Raw genomic sequence first — 16,188 nt, 5'->3', positions numbered from 1 at the left:
CATATATATGTTTCATTTCTTATGTAATTTTAGGCATTTACTGCCCACTTTTGTATACTGATATATAAGTGACCATTTGAAAGCCCAAGAGGCTCTTTTTAAAGCCAAAAATAAGCGAAATTAAGAATTCAAGTTAGCAGGATAGTTGAAGAAAGCAGACTCTATTGCAGCACAATTGTAGAGAAATATAACAGCGATAAAGGACATATCATGAAATTTAACCTTACAAGACCATTACAGATTGCACAATGGGTGAGTTATATCCTTGGAGTTGGTATTCTTCAAATTGTTGTAATTCTTCCCCTGGCTGTGTTACTGTTTCATGATTTCTATACAAGGTTACTACCGTCGGATTCCTCTGTATGGGTGCCATTGGATAATTTTAATAGCAATGCATCCGGGTTAAACACGAGGTTTAAACAAGGGATTGTTTGTGTTTCTCCGGATAAACAGTTACCGGGATTGAAACCGAATGGCTTGAGTCAGCCAATAGCGTTGAGATGCCATACAAATTACAAACTAGATATGAAACTAGAGTTCTATTGTCATTCTTTGGATGCCATTGGCAACAGTAAAGGGACAGATTTACAATACGCAGTTGTGTCCCTGAGTGATGACTCCAACTTGTTTTACAGATATAGGCAGCCAGTGATTTGCAGAAACCAAGGAGCAACAAACGTCCTAGAAGGAAATAATCATGCTAAATCCCGGATGGAAGTTCTGAGGAATGAATGGTTAAATAGTTTATCTTTGGAAGACATCGCAGATATTTCACCTCAACTGGAAAACATTGAAATATCGATCGATCTTCCAAACTCAAACGGTGAGATCCTTCTAGAACCCACTAGCGGTATCTTGTTAAGAAGATCATTTGAGCAAGGATTAAGGAATTGGATGCTACGCAGATGGAGAACTACCTATATTATAGGAACAGCTGTATTCTATATTAGTTTAAGTTTTATCTTCGTGATCACGTGTATGGCAACTTTCCTCATATTTACAAAGGTATATGGTAAGCATCAAAAGCAATAGATAAGTATAGTAGTACGCATGTAGACTAGCTATTGATTTAGGGTTTATTTTGCGACTGCTATGTGGGATTTACTATATTTTACAAGTTATCCATGGCAAGACCTGTTCAAGTAGTTCATATCACTCACAGTAGATCAGAAGTGAAAAAAATGAAAAATTGATGCGATGAGCATTGAAAAGGCTTGAAATGGACTGTTAGAAAGAGTAGATATGCCGATTCTAATAATCGTACTGTTCCAACTGAAATATAAGTTGATGCTGTTGAAGTATGATTGAAGTACCAGTACCGAAAGAGCTGACAAAGGAGAATGACCCGTTGCACATAATCAAGACTCGCGCCCAGACTCATGGCCGTCCGGCTACTATAGCTGGGCCAATGGTGAGGTATTCAAAGTTGCCATTTAGACAAACATGTAGGCAGTACGATACGGATATAGTTTACACACCCATGATTCTAGCGCGTGAGTTTGTAAGGAATCAGCAGGCTAGAATTGCGGATCTGACTACAAACAAAAATGATACACCCTTGATCGTGCAAGTAGGTGTGAACAACGTTGGTGATTTGATGAAGTTCGCTGAGATGGTTGCCCCATTCTGCGATGGTATTGGAATTAACTGTGGGTGTCCTATCAGAGAACAGATACGGGAAGGTATCGGCTGTGCGTTGATCTATAACCCAGACTTGTTATGTGAAATGGTTAAAAGTGTCAAGAGTAAGTATGGTGCCAAGTTAAGATTGGAGACAAAGATAAGAATTCATGATGATTGGGACGTTACAGTTAATCTGTGTCGCAGATTATGTGATAGCGGCGTTGATTGGATAACAATTCATGGGCGCACGCGGACCACAAGGTCATCACAACCAGTTAATCTTGAAGCTATAAAGTACATTGTAGATAAAATCAAAGACAAGAATGTACCTGTTGTGGCTAACGGAGATTGCTTTACCATGAAAGATTTCAAACATATTAGCGATTATACAGGTGTACAAGGCGTAATGGCTGTGCGCGGTGTGCTTGCAAATCCTGCACTATTTGCAGGCCATGATAAATGTCCCTGGGGGTGTGTCGAATGGTTTTGGTACTGGACTACCGAGTATAACACCTTGCCGTTTGCATTAACACAGCATCACCTATATTGTATGCTGGAAAACATGGGTATAAGACGTAAATTACTCAAGGAGATGATGTTGCAAAGGAGCTACCCAGAACTTTTAGACTGGTTTGACACAAACTTTGTTATGCATCGACATGGAGACAAAGAATTTGGCACCACCATTGATCCTCAACTGAAGACTAACTAGACTATCTTAATATATTTAATTGAAATAATGACAGAGCTATGTACCACACTTGTACTATAAATGCCAACAATATAAGATGCAAAGAAGTATGAATTGCCTCACAAACTAATTGATAGTGCGCATGGGGTGTATATCAATCGTGTAGTACGAATCATTTCTTTTGTCGTCTTTTGCAGCAATATAAAAGGGCTTATGAGTCTCATCGGATGGGGCTTCACAAGTTGCAATAGTCAACATTCAGATAAGCATTAAGCGTGTAGTTGCTGTATCCGGAGGACTGGTATAAGGTTTTGGGAGTATTATAGGTGTTTATTAGAAGAACGTTTGGTTTTTTGGGTTGTCTGTTACATTTTCGGAGTTTTTTTTTTGATAAGCTGTGAATTTAGAAGCTATTAGCAACTTTTGTGTTTGAAGGGCTACATGATAGGAGGTAAAAGTTCGCCGAAATCGATGAAGAATTCAATAGGTAGTACACTTCGAAAGTGGAGAAGCACTCTGCGGAAGGTGACCCATGATACGTTAAACTCACTAGATGAGGTGACAGCAAATGAGGAGAAGATAGATGCTCTATTTGATGGAGAAGGTGGAAAAACTGTTAACTGGGGTCCAGTTCGGACCAGCAAAAATGGGTTGGTACAAGTGCATGAGGAGGATATGCTTGAAGAAGATGTTACAAATGATCTCAAGTCGTCAAGTTTCGGTTTTGAAAAGAGTACAACAGCTCAACCGGTTGGAATTCAAGGACTCTTGAAATCTGGAAGTATTGAGCAGATAAGCTCGGGCTCTAGGTCGCTTGTGGGAGGTGTAGGCGGAACTAGTATGAGGCTTTCAGAAGAGAGTGAAGAAGGTGGGTCAACTACTGGTACTAGCAACAAACATGAGCAGCTAACAATAATGAAGTCTAGCTCAGGAGGTAGCCAAGGTGTTTCACATAAAGAAAAGTTGACCTATGATAACTTTGACGCTGTTGCGGAATGTAATAAACTTCGACAAAGATCGGATAAGCCATTTGTTGGTGGTCCAAAGATCTGGGAGAAAAGGAGAAAGCTCTGGTGCGAGCCCTCAGTCTCTGCTGAAGAAATCGCTCACCGTAGAGAGAATGGGAGAGGTGTTTTTGATGCAATTCCAGAGGCTTATCATACTAGTGTTTACAAGAAGTTGGTTGTTGATAATAAACCTTTAAAGGAACCGTTGAACTTATCTCATGCGATGAAAGTAATTAATGCTGGTTGGATAGATACAAAAAAATGGGCTAACGCCGGTAAGGGATTGCCATAATCTTTAATATAGCATCTTACCCTGTTGTGGCATAATGGCATTTTTTCGACATTATTTTTTGATTGTTGTAGAGTCTGTTCTCAGTTTCTAATTTTTTGCATATTCAGATTAAGCACAGCTTTTTTTTATCTTGATAATATTTTCACCAATACATCCAGAAAGACCTATCGATCCATTTGCCTTATCTTGGTCTTTATCTTTTCAATTTTTTATAATCATATTTTTGGATTATTTTTCAATTCTTAATTAGTCGTATGTTCAATTCACATTTTAATTAATTTTCTTTTATTATTTTTCTGTTTTTTAGCATTGTCTATTAAACTCTATAAAGTCAGAAGTAATAAACAATATGGAAGTCATCAAATCATTAAGCTCTGTATAGTATACACATATATAGAATGGGTCGAGTTATTCACTGATGTGATTTATTTTTATTGATATCCTGGATTGCCATTTCAATTATCCGTATATCTCTATCCACTAATTCAGCTTCTTTCTGTAAGTCTCCACTCCTTTCTTTAACTTTAGCATATCTATTTTTCAGCTCCTCCATAGGTGTGAAGCATCTCTCTATAAAACTCTGATCATGCAACTTCAACAATTTTTTCATCTGTACATCCATAATATACTTTCCATTATCTCCCAACTCTTTCAAAGACTGTCCTGGCTCACTCAAGGAGTGATCGTTGACTATCTTGTCAACAAGCGCATCTAGTTCGGTTGAAGGAGGCATTATTAATATGTGGCAATTTTGGGGTAGTTGATTCTCAAGGTACTTGTATCTCGATGTATCTATTACACACGTTATTGAAAATTGTATCTTTTATGCCTATCGTTTTCATAATTGATTTTAACAATGACAGATAAACACCAAATATGATCCAAAACATTAAATTTTGAAAGAATTATCATCGTTGTGATAAAATAAAAAATCTGTATTATGCAATATATTTAACTATTTTGTATTCTATAAAGGCTTATGATCTAGAGACAAAATCAAGTACACTTGAACAGAACTTAACCAACTCATCCATTTTTTGCTCTGTGCCATGAACAGTTTCCCACTGGGAAAGTGCGTCTTGCAGGTCGCAGTTGGTATTGTTAGCATGAATCACATCACCGTGGGCCTTGAATAGTAAGTTCATGATCGCCTCATATAGTTCATAATTCTTATTAGTCTTCAAACCGGCAGTAAGTGCAGAAATGAACGCAATTATTTCTTCAAATGGCTCAAAGCTATTCAATGATCTGATTTCTAAATCAAGTGTAGCAGGAGACATGCTAACCAAGTACTCTAGGAACTCTTCATATTGATTTTGTTTATTGCCATGTAATAACAACTTTGTAAATTTGGATTGGAATCCACGGTTCGTACCAGGTTTGAATTTGGTTAACTCAGCTTGTGCTTCTTCTGACTGCTTTTGCTTCTCCTCCCTGGCTCTAATCTCTTCTGGCGTTTCAAAACTAATACCTTCACGACCAGAAGCTTCGTCACCCACCTTATCACCTGCAAGTTGTAAGAAGAATGGTGCCTTTTCAGGCTTCTTTGGAGCTTCCTTAGGTTTAGAACGCTTCTTAATCACATCAAGATGGAGGATGGTGTTCATTTTGTTTCTTGGTCCCAACGATAACGTTACGAGTTCACTGTTAACTTGTTCCACCGATTGGTAATTGTTTATATCAAGAGGTTCATGGTCATCACCGCCATCTTGAAATGCTCCTTCCAAGAATTGACTATTACCAGAAACTGAGGCATTTGGCAACATGATCTTTTGAAAGGCATCTTCGTCGATAGCCTTGGTAGAAATCTGCTTGAATTGTGCTCTATTGGTCCAAATAAAAATACCATTACCGATAACATGGGTAGTGGCTAACATATCACCATTTGGTGAGAATTTTAAGTTGGTTGCAACTGATTCAATCTTAACACCATCGATACACGATCCAGTAGGCAGATCCCAGGTTCTGATAGTAGAATCCAGAGAGGCAGATACCAACCAACGACCATCTGGTGAAAAATCGAATGCTGTTATTCTGTTACCATGTCCCCATAATTGTCTCACAACTTTTTGAGTAACAGTGTCGACAACTACAATTGATAAATCATCCAAGGCAAACGCACATAGATCCGACGATCTGTGGTAAACCATTGACGTAATTGGAGCATCCATTTGTAACTTGCCCAAGTATTTAGATTCATTGAAGTCATAGAAACCTATGATACCGTCAAGACCACAGGAAACCATCTTTCTGTTCATCCCATCCACAGCTACACCTGTTACTGCTCTCTTATGCAACCGGTACTTCTTTCTGAGCATACCACTCTGCATATTATAAACACCAATACCACCGTTAGACGAGCCTACAAAACCAAAGTTACCACATTGAGAAATGGCCACAGATTTAACCATACCGTCATCGATAGTTTCAAACGTCCATCTACCAACCCTCTTAGAGCGCATATCCCAAGTCCTGGCTGCCTTGCTTTCATTATGAGCAGTAAGAATATTCTCCCACTCGCCAATTCGAGCATTCTCAATGGCTATAGAAGAGACCTCTGGAAACTTTTCACGCATGGTGCTACCAGCAACTCTATTGCCATCATTCTTTTTATGTAATCTTTGTGAAAGTTCCTGAGATTGGGCATCTTTACGCAAGGAAAATGCCCAGACTGATTTATCTCTCGAAGCAGATAGAATAAAATGCGATTCGTCATCAGCAAAAGCAATGCTTGTCGCAGGTTGAGAGTGACCACCTCTAGAACGCAGAAACCTTGGTGGTTGCACTACCATGTCTTCATCACTTTGAGACAAAGATGGATCAAAAACATATTCTTTCAAACTGTTATCACCACCTGATGTGACAATTATTGGCTGACCATTTAGAAAACTTGCTCTTGTGACACCCCCAAATTCTTCGCTGTGTACATTCTTCAATAAGTGAATTCTAGCACGACGGTTCAAATCATAGAATAGGATATCACCCTTTGATGACCCAACGCAAATGTGAGAAGAACCGTCGGTTCTAAATGAGATGGATGAAATTCTCATGTTTGGTACTTTAATTGTCCTTACTTTTCTACCGAGACGTAAGTTAAATAGTATCACCTCACCACTTATAGTACCAAGTGCAATGATATCAAGTGCTGGAGCAGCTTCACCCACAGTCAGTTGATCAGGGAAATCTGGAGAGCTATATAACAGCTTTCCGCTTCTAACGTTATACAGTAACACATTGATCTTTGTAACAACAACAATCTTGTTCAGATATGTGGGCATATGCAATACAGATACAATATCACCACCTACAAGTTCTGGAATCTCAAACTTGGTATAGAACTTAGTAGCATACTTATCAGTTGTTGAATTTTCCTTCTTGAAAATATGTACTTCATTATTATCGGTTGAAACACACAAGTAATCACCAAAAACACACAGTTTTGTAACTTTGCAGCCGTTACCAACCTCAATGGTGTGCTCTAATATACCACGTTTGTAGATACCTACTTTCCCTCCAAAACCAGCATACACATAGTGGAAATGGGCCTCCAGGCAACTGATCTCTTCGTCAGTCTCCCGATCAGAAATAAACAAAAGATGCAAATTGTTAGCATCGTAAATCTGAAAAGACTTACCAACACTGGTTACGATATAAAAAGTACTACCCAAACTGCCTACAGCAAATGGTGTCCCATTGCTAACGTTACCAATCACCCGAAATGGAGAAAATATCTTCGACGCATACCTCTTGGTAGAGGTGAGCTTCCTCCTCTTAGCAACTTCAGACATAGTCATTCTGCTGCTGAAACGCTAATATCAACTATCAATCCGACTTATAGACTCCACAGGCTCCTTTGCTAATTGTACATCTGCTCTTATATTATCACCGATGAGCTCATCGCATCGCAAAATTTTTTTTTTCAAAAATTTTCAAAATCGCAAATTCATCTCGCGAGTATAAATAGCCACGAGGTGAGTCGTGCTCCCCTTGGCACTGGAAGTTCAATTTAGAACCACCCGGACTGTAGCCGCTAAGTTTACGGTATTTAGCAGCACAACAGTTACGCATACAGATTTTGTTTTAGTTGGGATTTGTGGCATCATCTGTAAATTTGACGCTGAACTATGCAGGAGGAAGCCAAAAGTCCCAGCAATGGGCAGTTTTTGAACAAGTATACCAAGAAGGCAATGGAGTCAATTGCTCCTATACTGGAAGGGTTTACACCGAAGACTTCCTCAAGTGAAAATATGTCTCTGAAGTTACCTCCACCGATGCTAGATGACAAACCGCCCATGTATCGTAGTGGAAGCAGCAATTCGCACTGTGATCTAAGCATAGATGAGGGTCGCAAAGAGGGTGCTGGAAAGACAAGGAGCTACTCCGCAACTGTTGCGGCCCATGCGGTTGCTAAGATGCGTCAATTGGCGCTAGAAAATCCACCAAGTAGTGATGGCTCTGGTAACACTAGCAGGAATGACTCTGCGGTGACTTCACCAGCAAATACTCCAATTACAGAACTACCTCCTCAGTCAAATATTCCTTCAAATACTTCTTCTAGAAAGTCTTCTACTAGTCAAGCTAAACCATCGCTTCCCAAGATAGGCAAGATTGGTGTCTGTGCTATGGACGCAAAGGTGCTTTCCAAGCCAATGAGACATATTCTAAACAGATTAATGGAACACGGAGAGTTTGAAACTATTATATTTGGTGACAAAGTTATCTTAGATGAAACGATTGAAAATTGGCCAACTTGCGATTTTTTGATATCATTTTTCTCTTCAGGTTTCCCACTAGACAAGGCTATAAGCTATGTGAAGTTGAGAAAGCCTTTTATTATTAACGACTTGACGATGCAAAAAGTTTTATGGGACAGGAGACTATGCTTAAGTATTTTGAATGCGTCCAAAGTTCCCACACCAAGAAGGCTTGAGATTAGTAGAGATGGTGGTCCCCATGTTGATGATGAGCTTCACGAAAAACTGAAGATGCTTGGCGTAGAAATCAAACCAGTAGAGGAACCAAATTGGCGGATGGTAGACGATGATACACTAGAAGTAGGTGGTCAAATAATGCGCAAACCATTTGTCGAGAAACCTGTGGATGGTGAGGACCACAATATCTACATCTATTATCATTCCAAGAATGGAGGTGGTGGTAGACGTCTTTTCCGTAAAGTTGGTAACAAATCTTCTGAATTTGATCCTGCACTATTAGCACCAAGATTAGAAGGCTCTTATATTTATGAAGAGTTTATGGATACTGATAATTTTGAAGATGTCAAAGCCTATACGGTCGGTGAGAATTTCTGCCATGCTGAAACGAGAAAGTCACCTGTTGTAGATGGTATTGTTAGAAGAAACACTCATGGTAAAGAAGTCAGATACGTTACTGAGCTAAGCAAAGAGGAAAAACAGATGGCTAGTCGAGTATCAAAAGCTTTTTCACAAATGATTTGTGGATTTGATCTACTACGTGTTGGCGGTAAAAGTTATGTTATCGATGTCAATGGCTTTTCTTTTGTCAAGGATAACCAAGAATATTATGACTCTTGCGCCAGAATATTAAAAGAAACATTTATTCAGGCTAAAAAGCAAATAGATATCGAGAAGCAAACATTGCCTGTAATTCGTGAAGAAAAGAAACAAAAATGGGTTTTCAAAGGCCTTGTTACAGTAATAAGACATGCTGATAGAACCCCAAAACAAAAGTTCAAGCATTCTTTCACCTCGCCAATCTTTATCTCTCTACTAAAGGGCCATAAAGAAGAAGTTGTCATAAGAAAGGTTAATGATTTGAAAATTGTTTTGCAAGCATTAAGGATTGCATTAGAAGAAAAAGCGGGAAATCCTACTAAGATTAAATTGTTGGCTAATACTCTTGAAAAAAAACTCGAATTACCAGGTACAAAAATTCAGCTTAAACCAGTTTTAACTCAGAACAATGAGGTTGAAAAAGTCCAATTTATTCTAAAGTGGGGTGGTGAACCAACTCACTCTGCTCGCTATCAGGCTACTGAATTAGGTGAACAGATGAGACAGGACTTTGACCTTTTGAATAAGAATATTTTGCAGGATATCAAAATCTTTTCTTCATCAGAAAGAAGAGTTCTTGTGTCTGCTCAATATTGGGCTACTGCCTTGTTTGGTGCAGATGAATTCAGTAGCGATGAAATCAATATAAGAAAAGACCTTCTTGATGACAGTAATGCAGCAAAAGACATCATGGATAAAGTGAAGAAGAAGTTAAAACCATTACTAAGAGAAGGTAAAGAAACTCCACCTCAATTTGCATGGCCTGCAAAAATGCCAGAGCCTTATTTAGTTATTAAGCGTGTTGTGGAATTAATGAATTACCATAAAAAAATCATGGATCATAATTTTGAAACAAAAGATGTAAGCAAGTTACAAGAAAGATGGTGTACCTCTGAAGATCCTGGTCTTTTTAAAGAGAGATGGAATAAACTTTTCAAGGAATTTGTTTCAGTGGAGAAAGCAGATCCATCTAAAATATCTGAACTTTATGATACAATGAAATATGATGCTTTACACAACAGAGAGTTTTTACAGAATATTTTTGATCCAGGCGAGTTAGCAAATGAAAATATCTCTAATCATTCTTTGGTTGATCGCTATCCAATTAATGTATTGGCTCGGAACAATTTTAAAATCGTCGACTCAAGCTATGCGGCTGGTACCTCTAGTTCGAGTAAAACGAGTGTTGGATCATTGGGCTGGGTTTTGGAAAGTGGTAAGACTAAAGTTAACTCAGAATCAAAATCTGCGTCTCCTTTTGATGGCCAGAAATACGTTCAATTCAGAGAACTATATAGACTCGCCAAAGTACTATTTGATTTTATTTGCCCTAAAGAATATGGTATAGAGGATGCTGAAAAACTGGACATTGGCTTATTAACATCATTACCGTTAGCGAAGCAAATACTAAATGATATTGATATTATGAAGAACAAAGAAGCCCCTGCATGTGTTGCATACTTCACAAAGGAATCCCATATCTACACTCTATTGAATATTATTTATGAATCAGGTATTCCAATGAGAATTGCAAGTAACGCGTTACCAGAGTTCGATTACCTTTCACAGATCAACTTTGAACTATACGAAAGTACAGATGCTAATGAGGTGAAGTCACACTCTATAAGATTGAAGATGTCTCCAGGTTGCCACACTCAGGACCCACTGGAAGTTCAACTGGACGATAGACACTACATAAGCTGCATCCCTAAGATGTCACTAACCAGACATTTGGATATGGAATATGTGCAGCAGAAGCTCAGAAACAAATTTAATAGAGTCAACATGCCATCTAAATTCACACCTGTCAATATAACCAGTCCTAATTTAACGTTCAGAAGAGAAAGTCTCACAAAGACAACAACAAAACGCGTTAAGAGTGGCTCAGTATCTGCCTCTGCTACTTCATCACCACCACCAGTACCATTATCATCAAATTCTTCATCTACCACATCAATCGATAATACTTTGGGAAAGTGAATGTACTAGACAATGGCATCACTATTCTTGAAAGGTTCCATTTCCGGCGTATTCCTCTGTCCATAAGATTTTTACGTATTCCATGAGTTGATTTGAAAAATTTCAATAAAATCGATGCTCATCGCAGGACTCTATAGTGTAAATATGAAATGCTTTAGCATAATATTGTATTTGAAAACCGAAACAACTCGTAAAATCGGTATATCTGTAACGCTCCGAATATCATTATTTATTTGAATTATTGCATAAACAAATGTCTGATACTGAGTCCTTAAATGATGCCCTAGGCTTATTTGATGAACCTGAAGACTTTAGACCCGAGAAACCAAAAGAACATTATGCAAACTACGAAAGGATAGATGTCCCTGACATCTCAAAAAGCAAAATTACAAACTTGAAACTGCAATTGGTTGGTTCTTCACCTTTATGGGGCCATTTACTATGGAATGCCGGTATATATACTGCAAGACATTTGGACAAATACCCAGAATTGGTGTCTAACAAAAACGTTCTTGAACTTGGAGCAGCATCAGCTCTACCATCACTGGTAGCTGGACTAATAGGTGCTAAGAGAGCAGTGGTAACAGATTATCCTGATGCCGACCTAATGGCAAATATACAATACAACGTCAACACCATAATTCCTGATGAATTAAAGGAAAACGTTAGAGTTGAAGGTTATATATGGGGTAATGAATATGATCCATTAACAATTCATTTGGATGGTGACAAGAAATTTGATCTTATTATACTGAGTGATTTAGTCTTTAATCACAATCAACATGATAAACTACTACAAACAACCAAAGATTTATTAGCAACCAATGGTAAGGCGTTGGTTGTATTTTCACCACACAGACCTCACTTACTCGAAGCTGATTTACAATTCTTCGAAACTTGTAAAGAATATGGATTGACTCCCGAAAAGATTGAGATGGTCAACTGGAAACCCATGTTTGAAGAAGACGAAGAAACCGCCGAAGTCAGATCTCGAGTATATGCATATTATATGACTCACGCTTAATTGTAACATTTCCTGTTTCCTATTTTAACGATATTTATTTTATCTCTGATATAAGGCATTGGAATATGATTCAATAATTCAACCTGTGGTAAGGTATCTATCTGGAACAAAACAAACGGGGTTAAACTATTTAGCTTATATGATTTTTCATTATTTTTATTGGAATGGATATGTAATTTATAGTGAAGATTGAAACGTTAAGATTAGTGACCAAAAAATGCCTGCAACCACAAGTATCTTAAAGATTATGCATGAATGGGAACTGGTTAAACAAATGATGCCTTTAAATCAACATAATTACACTGAGTAAAGACTGAATTTCCGCTATCATAAGCGTAGCAAGTTGTTCCGGCGGCACATGCCATCTCAACCCAGCTACCATGAGCACACATAGCGAATTTACCATCTGCAGAGCAAGATAATTCACCATCTTGACAGGAAGATTTACCATTGAATTGACCGGCGGCATATTGCGCATTCAATTGTTTAGCTATCGTATGAGCGGGAGTGTCTGGAGAAGGATTAGCAGGAGATGAAGGAGCTGGAGTTGAAGGGGTTGGGGAAACATCATTCAAATGATTAGATGGACTATCAGGTGTAGTCGTGGTTGTACTAGGAGTTACCGAAACTTGAACATTAGCTGAAGAATCTTGAGCCGCTGCAGGTGGTGTGTTAGTATTTGGTTGAAGCGTAGTGGTAATATGAGAGTTGGTAGGTGTAGGCGCAGAGTCACTAAAACTGCTAGAAGAAATAATTGAAGTTGGCTCTAATGTGGTGGTTGTACGCTCTACAGAAGAAACTAAAACAGATGAACTTTGTTCGCCAGTGTTAGTGATTAGATTGGAAGGCATAGAATAGCTTGAAGATGTAGTAGGTGTCTCAGTGCTACCAGCAGCACTCTTAAGTATGTTTTTCATTTGAGACAGATAATCAGCACCATCGATAACGTTTGATGTGGCTTGAGATGCGTCCCACAAAGAGATACCACCGAAATTTGCTAAACTAGATATTTCTTTTATTACTTTTGATAAATTGTCAAGGTTAGAAATATAACCTGAGCCAGCAGCAGATGGTGCACCTGGAAGACCTAAGTACAATTTAATGTTTTTATTTGGTGAAGTGTTGATAGCGAAATTCTTCCAGTCGTCCCAGTTGAATTGTGCCTCAACATTGCAGTAGTTATTATAGAACTGAATGAAAGCGAAATCCACATCAGCGTTAGCCAATAAATCACCAACTGAGGCATCTGGGTATGGACATTGTGGAGCCGCAGAAATATAATATTGTTTAGAGCCATTGCTGAACAGTTGCCTTAGTTTTGATACTAGAGCGGCATAACCTTTACCATTATTGTTCTCAATATCAAAATCAAAACCGTCTACAATGGATTGGCCAAATGGACGCTCAACTGAAATATCTGAGCCCTCACCAAATGTGTTCCATAGAGTAGTAGCAAATGCTTCAGCCTGGGCATCATCCGCGAAACCGTAAGCACCGGATGCACCACCCATTGATAATAAGACCTTCTTACCCAAAGATTGACAGGTCTTAATATCTTCAGCAATTTGAGAACATTGTAGCAAGCCATCTGGAAATGTGGTAGTACAGGCATCGGCAAAATTTAGCCCGATAGCTGGGAATGAGTTCATGAAGGATAGGAGAAAAATGTCTGCTTCTGTATTTTGACAATAGCTAGCAAGGGATTTCTGAGAACCAGCAGAATTTTGACCCCAATAGACAGCAACATTAGTTTTTGAGTTTATATCAAATGCAAAAACAGTGCTCAAAATAAACAAGAGCGGTAGAAGGATTTGAATCATCTTTTGTTTATTCTATAGTTAGCGGTAAACAATAATTGAAACGGAATAAATGAATGGGTAGTAAAGGAACGGACCACCACAAAATTAAAATATTAACGAATGGACGTGTAGAAAGTTTTCAATACACTATCTGACAAGTTTAAAGGAATGGACTTGTTTAAGATTATAGAATTAGCCTTTTTTTAGTTTGTTATAATTAACTGTATTATAAGTTTGAAAGCTAACCAAACGAAAATTAATTGATTGTACAAACAGCAAAAATGTCCATTAAAATACCTACCTTTATATATGGATTTATGATATCAATCAAAGTAGTTTCTCACTATCAATTTCATAAAAGGCCTGGATGCCTATTATTATTATTTATCAATAATACTAATTGTTATTGTTTTGATCCTGGTTTGTTTACAAATATTGATAGTTTTTTAATGTTTACATGTAAACAATAAAAAAATACTGGTTAGCAAAAGAACACTGTTATTATCCTTAGTGTAAGGATAAGACTACAGCACCTAGTATACTCCCATTACCAGCAGTATACACCAGAAATCAACATATCACGTCAAACGACACCAGCAACCTGTAGGCATAGTAAATACCAGCACCTTCTGAAAGCTTCACAGAAGACTCCGCAGAAACACCCACACCAGCGAAAAAAAGCCTAAAGAGCTGAAAAATTTATTGATCATGTGATCTATAAGAAGACATTGTGTATTCTATTGAGGCCTAGGTATTAACCAGTTGGCTTGTGAATTTCAACAGCTGGTATTTTGAGAACTCTATAAAATATACTTCCATTTGTTTAGATGCGATGATAGGTGTTTTAAAAAAATAGATCTAGCTGAATTTTTATCAATATTATGATAATGCCGTTTGTTAATATTTTTACTCAAAATACTTGTTATTCCAAACATCTATCCACTTGGACTTCTTTGGATCTTGTTTACTGATCTCCTTTATTATGTGTACCATTTTAGCCAGAGTGTCGTTAAGATCAGCAATTGAAGGCCCCATTTCATCTTCGTCGAATGCTGCGCCAGACATAAATACATCAGATACAAGCTCATCAAGATGCAAAATAACTTGTTTATGCAGTTTATTAAGTTCATCCAACTTCGAACCAAGATTTGGTATATTTTTACCCGTAGTTAATGTAATAGATTTAGAAAATGACGATAGAAGCAATTTTATCATCTTTATTTTAGTTTGCCATTCGGATAGGAACTTTTTAACAATCTCAATCATTTCTTCGTCATCACCATCAATGCCCATTTTCTTAACACCGTCTTCCAATTCATCTATAGAGTCCAGATCATCACCTAGGAAATCATCTGCACCTTCGAGTTGCGGGTCTTCTAGCCAACCATGAATATCTTCCAACACATCATCAACCAATCCGCAACTCAATGCAATACGTTTCGATAGAAGCCCATAATTACCTCCTTTGACTATATCGCATAATTCGTCACATGATGCCCATATTATACCTACAGATATCAATCTGTCCTTATTATCACCCTCATTCTCTTTGCTACTGCTGCAGATCTCATCACATAGCATCTCAGTACCGTTAAGCAACCCCAAAACTTGTGTGAAGACGTCTTCGTTTAAATAAGACGCATAAAGTTTACCTTGCTCACGAGTGAACAGAGGGAGAAGACTCAATAAATAGAAAAGGGAATCTGCATAGTTCTTCAACTCCGTATATGCTGCATGATAATTACCGTGCAGCTTTGAGGGCTCGCAAATAATACCCAGTTTTGTGGAGTATGCTTTTAGAATCTTGGCCAATTTCTCTAGTTCCGTCAGTGGATCAGAACCTTGTAGCTTAGTCTCGCTGCTAATCTTCTTTAAAGCCCCGATATCATTTTTGTATGGATCAACAAACTGCTCTTTTATAGAGCCGGCCAGCTCTTTCAATTCCGCAAACGTAACTTCTTCACCCATTGGTCCCTTTAATCCCTGCAAGAAAAATCTAAGTTGTAATATACTATTCAAAGGTTCGAGGAACCCATTCTAATATTTGTGCATATCAGTTAGTTCATATAATGCCGTCTACAGACCTTAGTGATGAGCTCATCGCAAAATTTCTTCAAATTTTCATTTCTAATTCAAAGCCGATGGTTCTTAAAATATTCACAGAAACTGCCGTACAAAAACTTGACATATTATTCATTTTATTAGCAATATTAAGTCCAAACAGCTATGCATTTGAAACAT

The 16,188-nt window shown here is 37.9% G+C and overlaps 9 protein-coding genes across 9 annotated transcripts; 5 read left to right on the top strand and 4 right to left on the bottom strand.

Annotated features, from left to right (window-relative positions):
* Window positions 1-210: 210 nt before the first annotated feature.
* Window positions 211-1,032, top strand: SEI1 (seipin; the record flags this gene model as incomplete). The annotated part of the gene is made up of 1 exon (XM_449778.1): window positions 211-1,032. One exon carries the CDS (start codon window positions 211-213, stop codon window positions 1,030-1,032), a length of 822 nt encoding a protein of 273 aa, XP_449778.1.
* A 268-nt stretch (window positions 1,033-1,300) lies between these two features.
* Window positions 1,301-2,335, top strand: DUS4 (tRNA dihydrouridine synthase; the record flags this gene model as incomplete). Its single annotated transcript, XM_449777.1, has 1 exon — window positions 1,301-2,335. One exon carries the CDS (start codon window positions 1,301-1,303, stop codon window positions 2,333-2,335), a length of 1,035 nt encoding a protein of 344 aa, XP_449777.1.
* A 420-nt stretch (window positions 2,336-2,755) lies between these two features.
* On the top strand, window positions 2,756-3,613 carry GAG1 (Gag1p; the record flags this gene model as incomplete). The annotated part of the gene is made up of 1 exon (XM_449776.1): window positions 2,756-3,613. One exon carries the CDS (start codon window positions 2,756-2,758, stop codon window positions 3,611-3,613), a length of 858 nt encoding a protein of 285 aa, XP_449776.1.
* A 412-nt stretch (window positions 3,614-4,025) lies between these two features.
* Window positions 4,026-4,346, bottom strand: BLS1 (Bls1p; the record flags this gene model as incomplete). The annotated part of the gene is made up of 1 exon (XM_449775.1): window positions 4,026-4,346. One exon carries the CDS (start codon window positions 4,344-4,346, stop codon window positions 4,026-4,028), a length of 321 nt encoding a protein of 106 aa, XP_449775.1.
* A 244-nt stretch (window positions 4,347-4,590) lies between these two features.
* UTP21 (rRNA-processing protein UTP21) lies at window positions 4,591-7,407 on the bottom strand (the record flags this gene model as incomplete). The annotated part of the gene is made up of 1 exon (XM_449774.2): window positions 4,591-7,407. The coding sequence occupies one exon, from the start codon at window positions 7,405-7,407 to the stop codon at window positions 4,591-4,593; it is 2,817 nt and encodes a 938-aa protein (XP_449774.2).
* A 330-nt stretch (window positions 7,408-7,737) lies between these two features.
* Window positions 7,738-11,124, top strand: VIP1 (inositol polyphosphate kinase VIP1; the record flags this gene model as incomplete). Its single annotated transcript, XM_449773.1, has 1 exon — window positions 7,738-11,124. The coding sequence occupies one exon, from the start codon at window positions 7,738-7,740 to the stop codon at window positions 11,122-11,124; it is 3,387 nt and encodes a 1,128-aa protein (XP_449773.1).
* A 253-nt stretch (window positions 11,125-11,377) lies between these two features.
* NNT1 (S-adenosylmethionine-dependent methyltransferase) lies at window positions 11,378-12,148 on the top strand (the record flags this gene model as incomplete). Its single annotated transcript, XM_449772.1, has 1 exon — window positions 11,378-12,148. One exon carries the CDS (start codon window positions 11,378-11,380, stop codon window positions 12,146-12,148), a length of 771 nt encoding a protein of 256 aa, XP_449772.1.
* Window positions 12,149-12,414: 266 nt separating this feature from the next.
* Window positions 12,415-13,968, bottom strand: CTS1 (chitinase; the record flags this gene model as incomplete). The annotated part of the gene is made up of 1 exon (XM_449771.1): window positions 12,415-13,968. One exon carries the CDS (start codon window positions 13,966-13,968, stop codon window positions 12,415-12,417), a length of 1,554 nt encoding a protein of 517 aa, XP_449771.1.
* Window positions 13,969-14,853: 885 nt separating this feature from the next.
* On the bottom strand, window positions 14,854-15,915 carry GVI51_M09735 (uncharacterized protein; the record flags this gene model as incomplete). The annotated part of the gene is made up of 1 exon (XM_449770.1): window positions 14,854-15,915. One exon carries the CDS (start codon window positions 15,913-15,915, stop codon window positions 14,854-14,856), a length of 1,062 nt encoding a protein of 353 aa, XP_449770.1.
* Between the last annotated feature and the right edge of the window lie 273 nt (window positions 15,916-16,188).

The sequence above is a fragment of the Nakaseomyces glabratus genome, chromosome M, assembly GCF_010111755.1.
Source record: "Nakaseomyces glabratus chromosome M, complete sequence".
In the NCBI taxonomy this organism is placed as follows: Eukaryota; Fungi; Ascomycota; class Saccharomycetes; order Saccharomycetales; family Saccharomycetaceae; genus Nakaseomyces; species Nakaseomyces glabratus.
The sequence above is the reverse complement of the archived record's forward strand: the minus strand, read 5'-3'. Positions and strand labels throughout refer to the sequence as shown.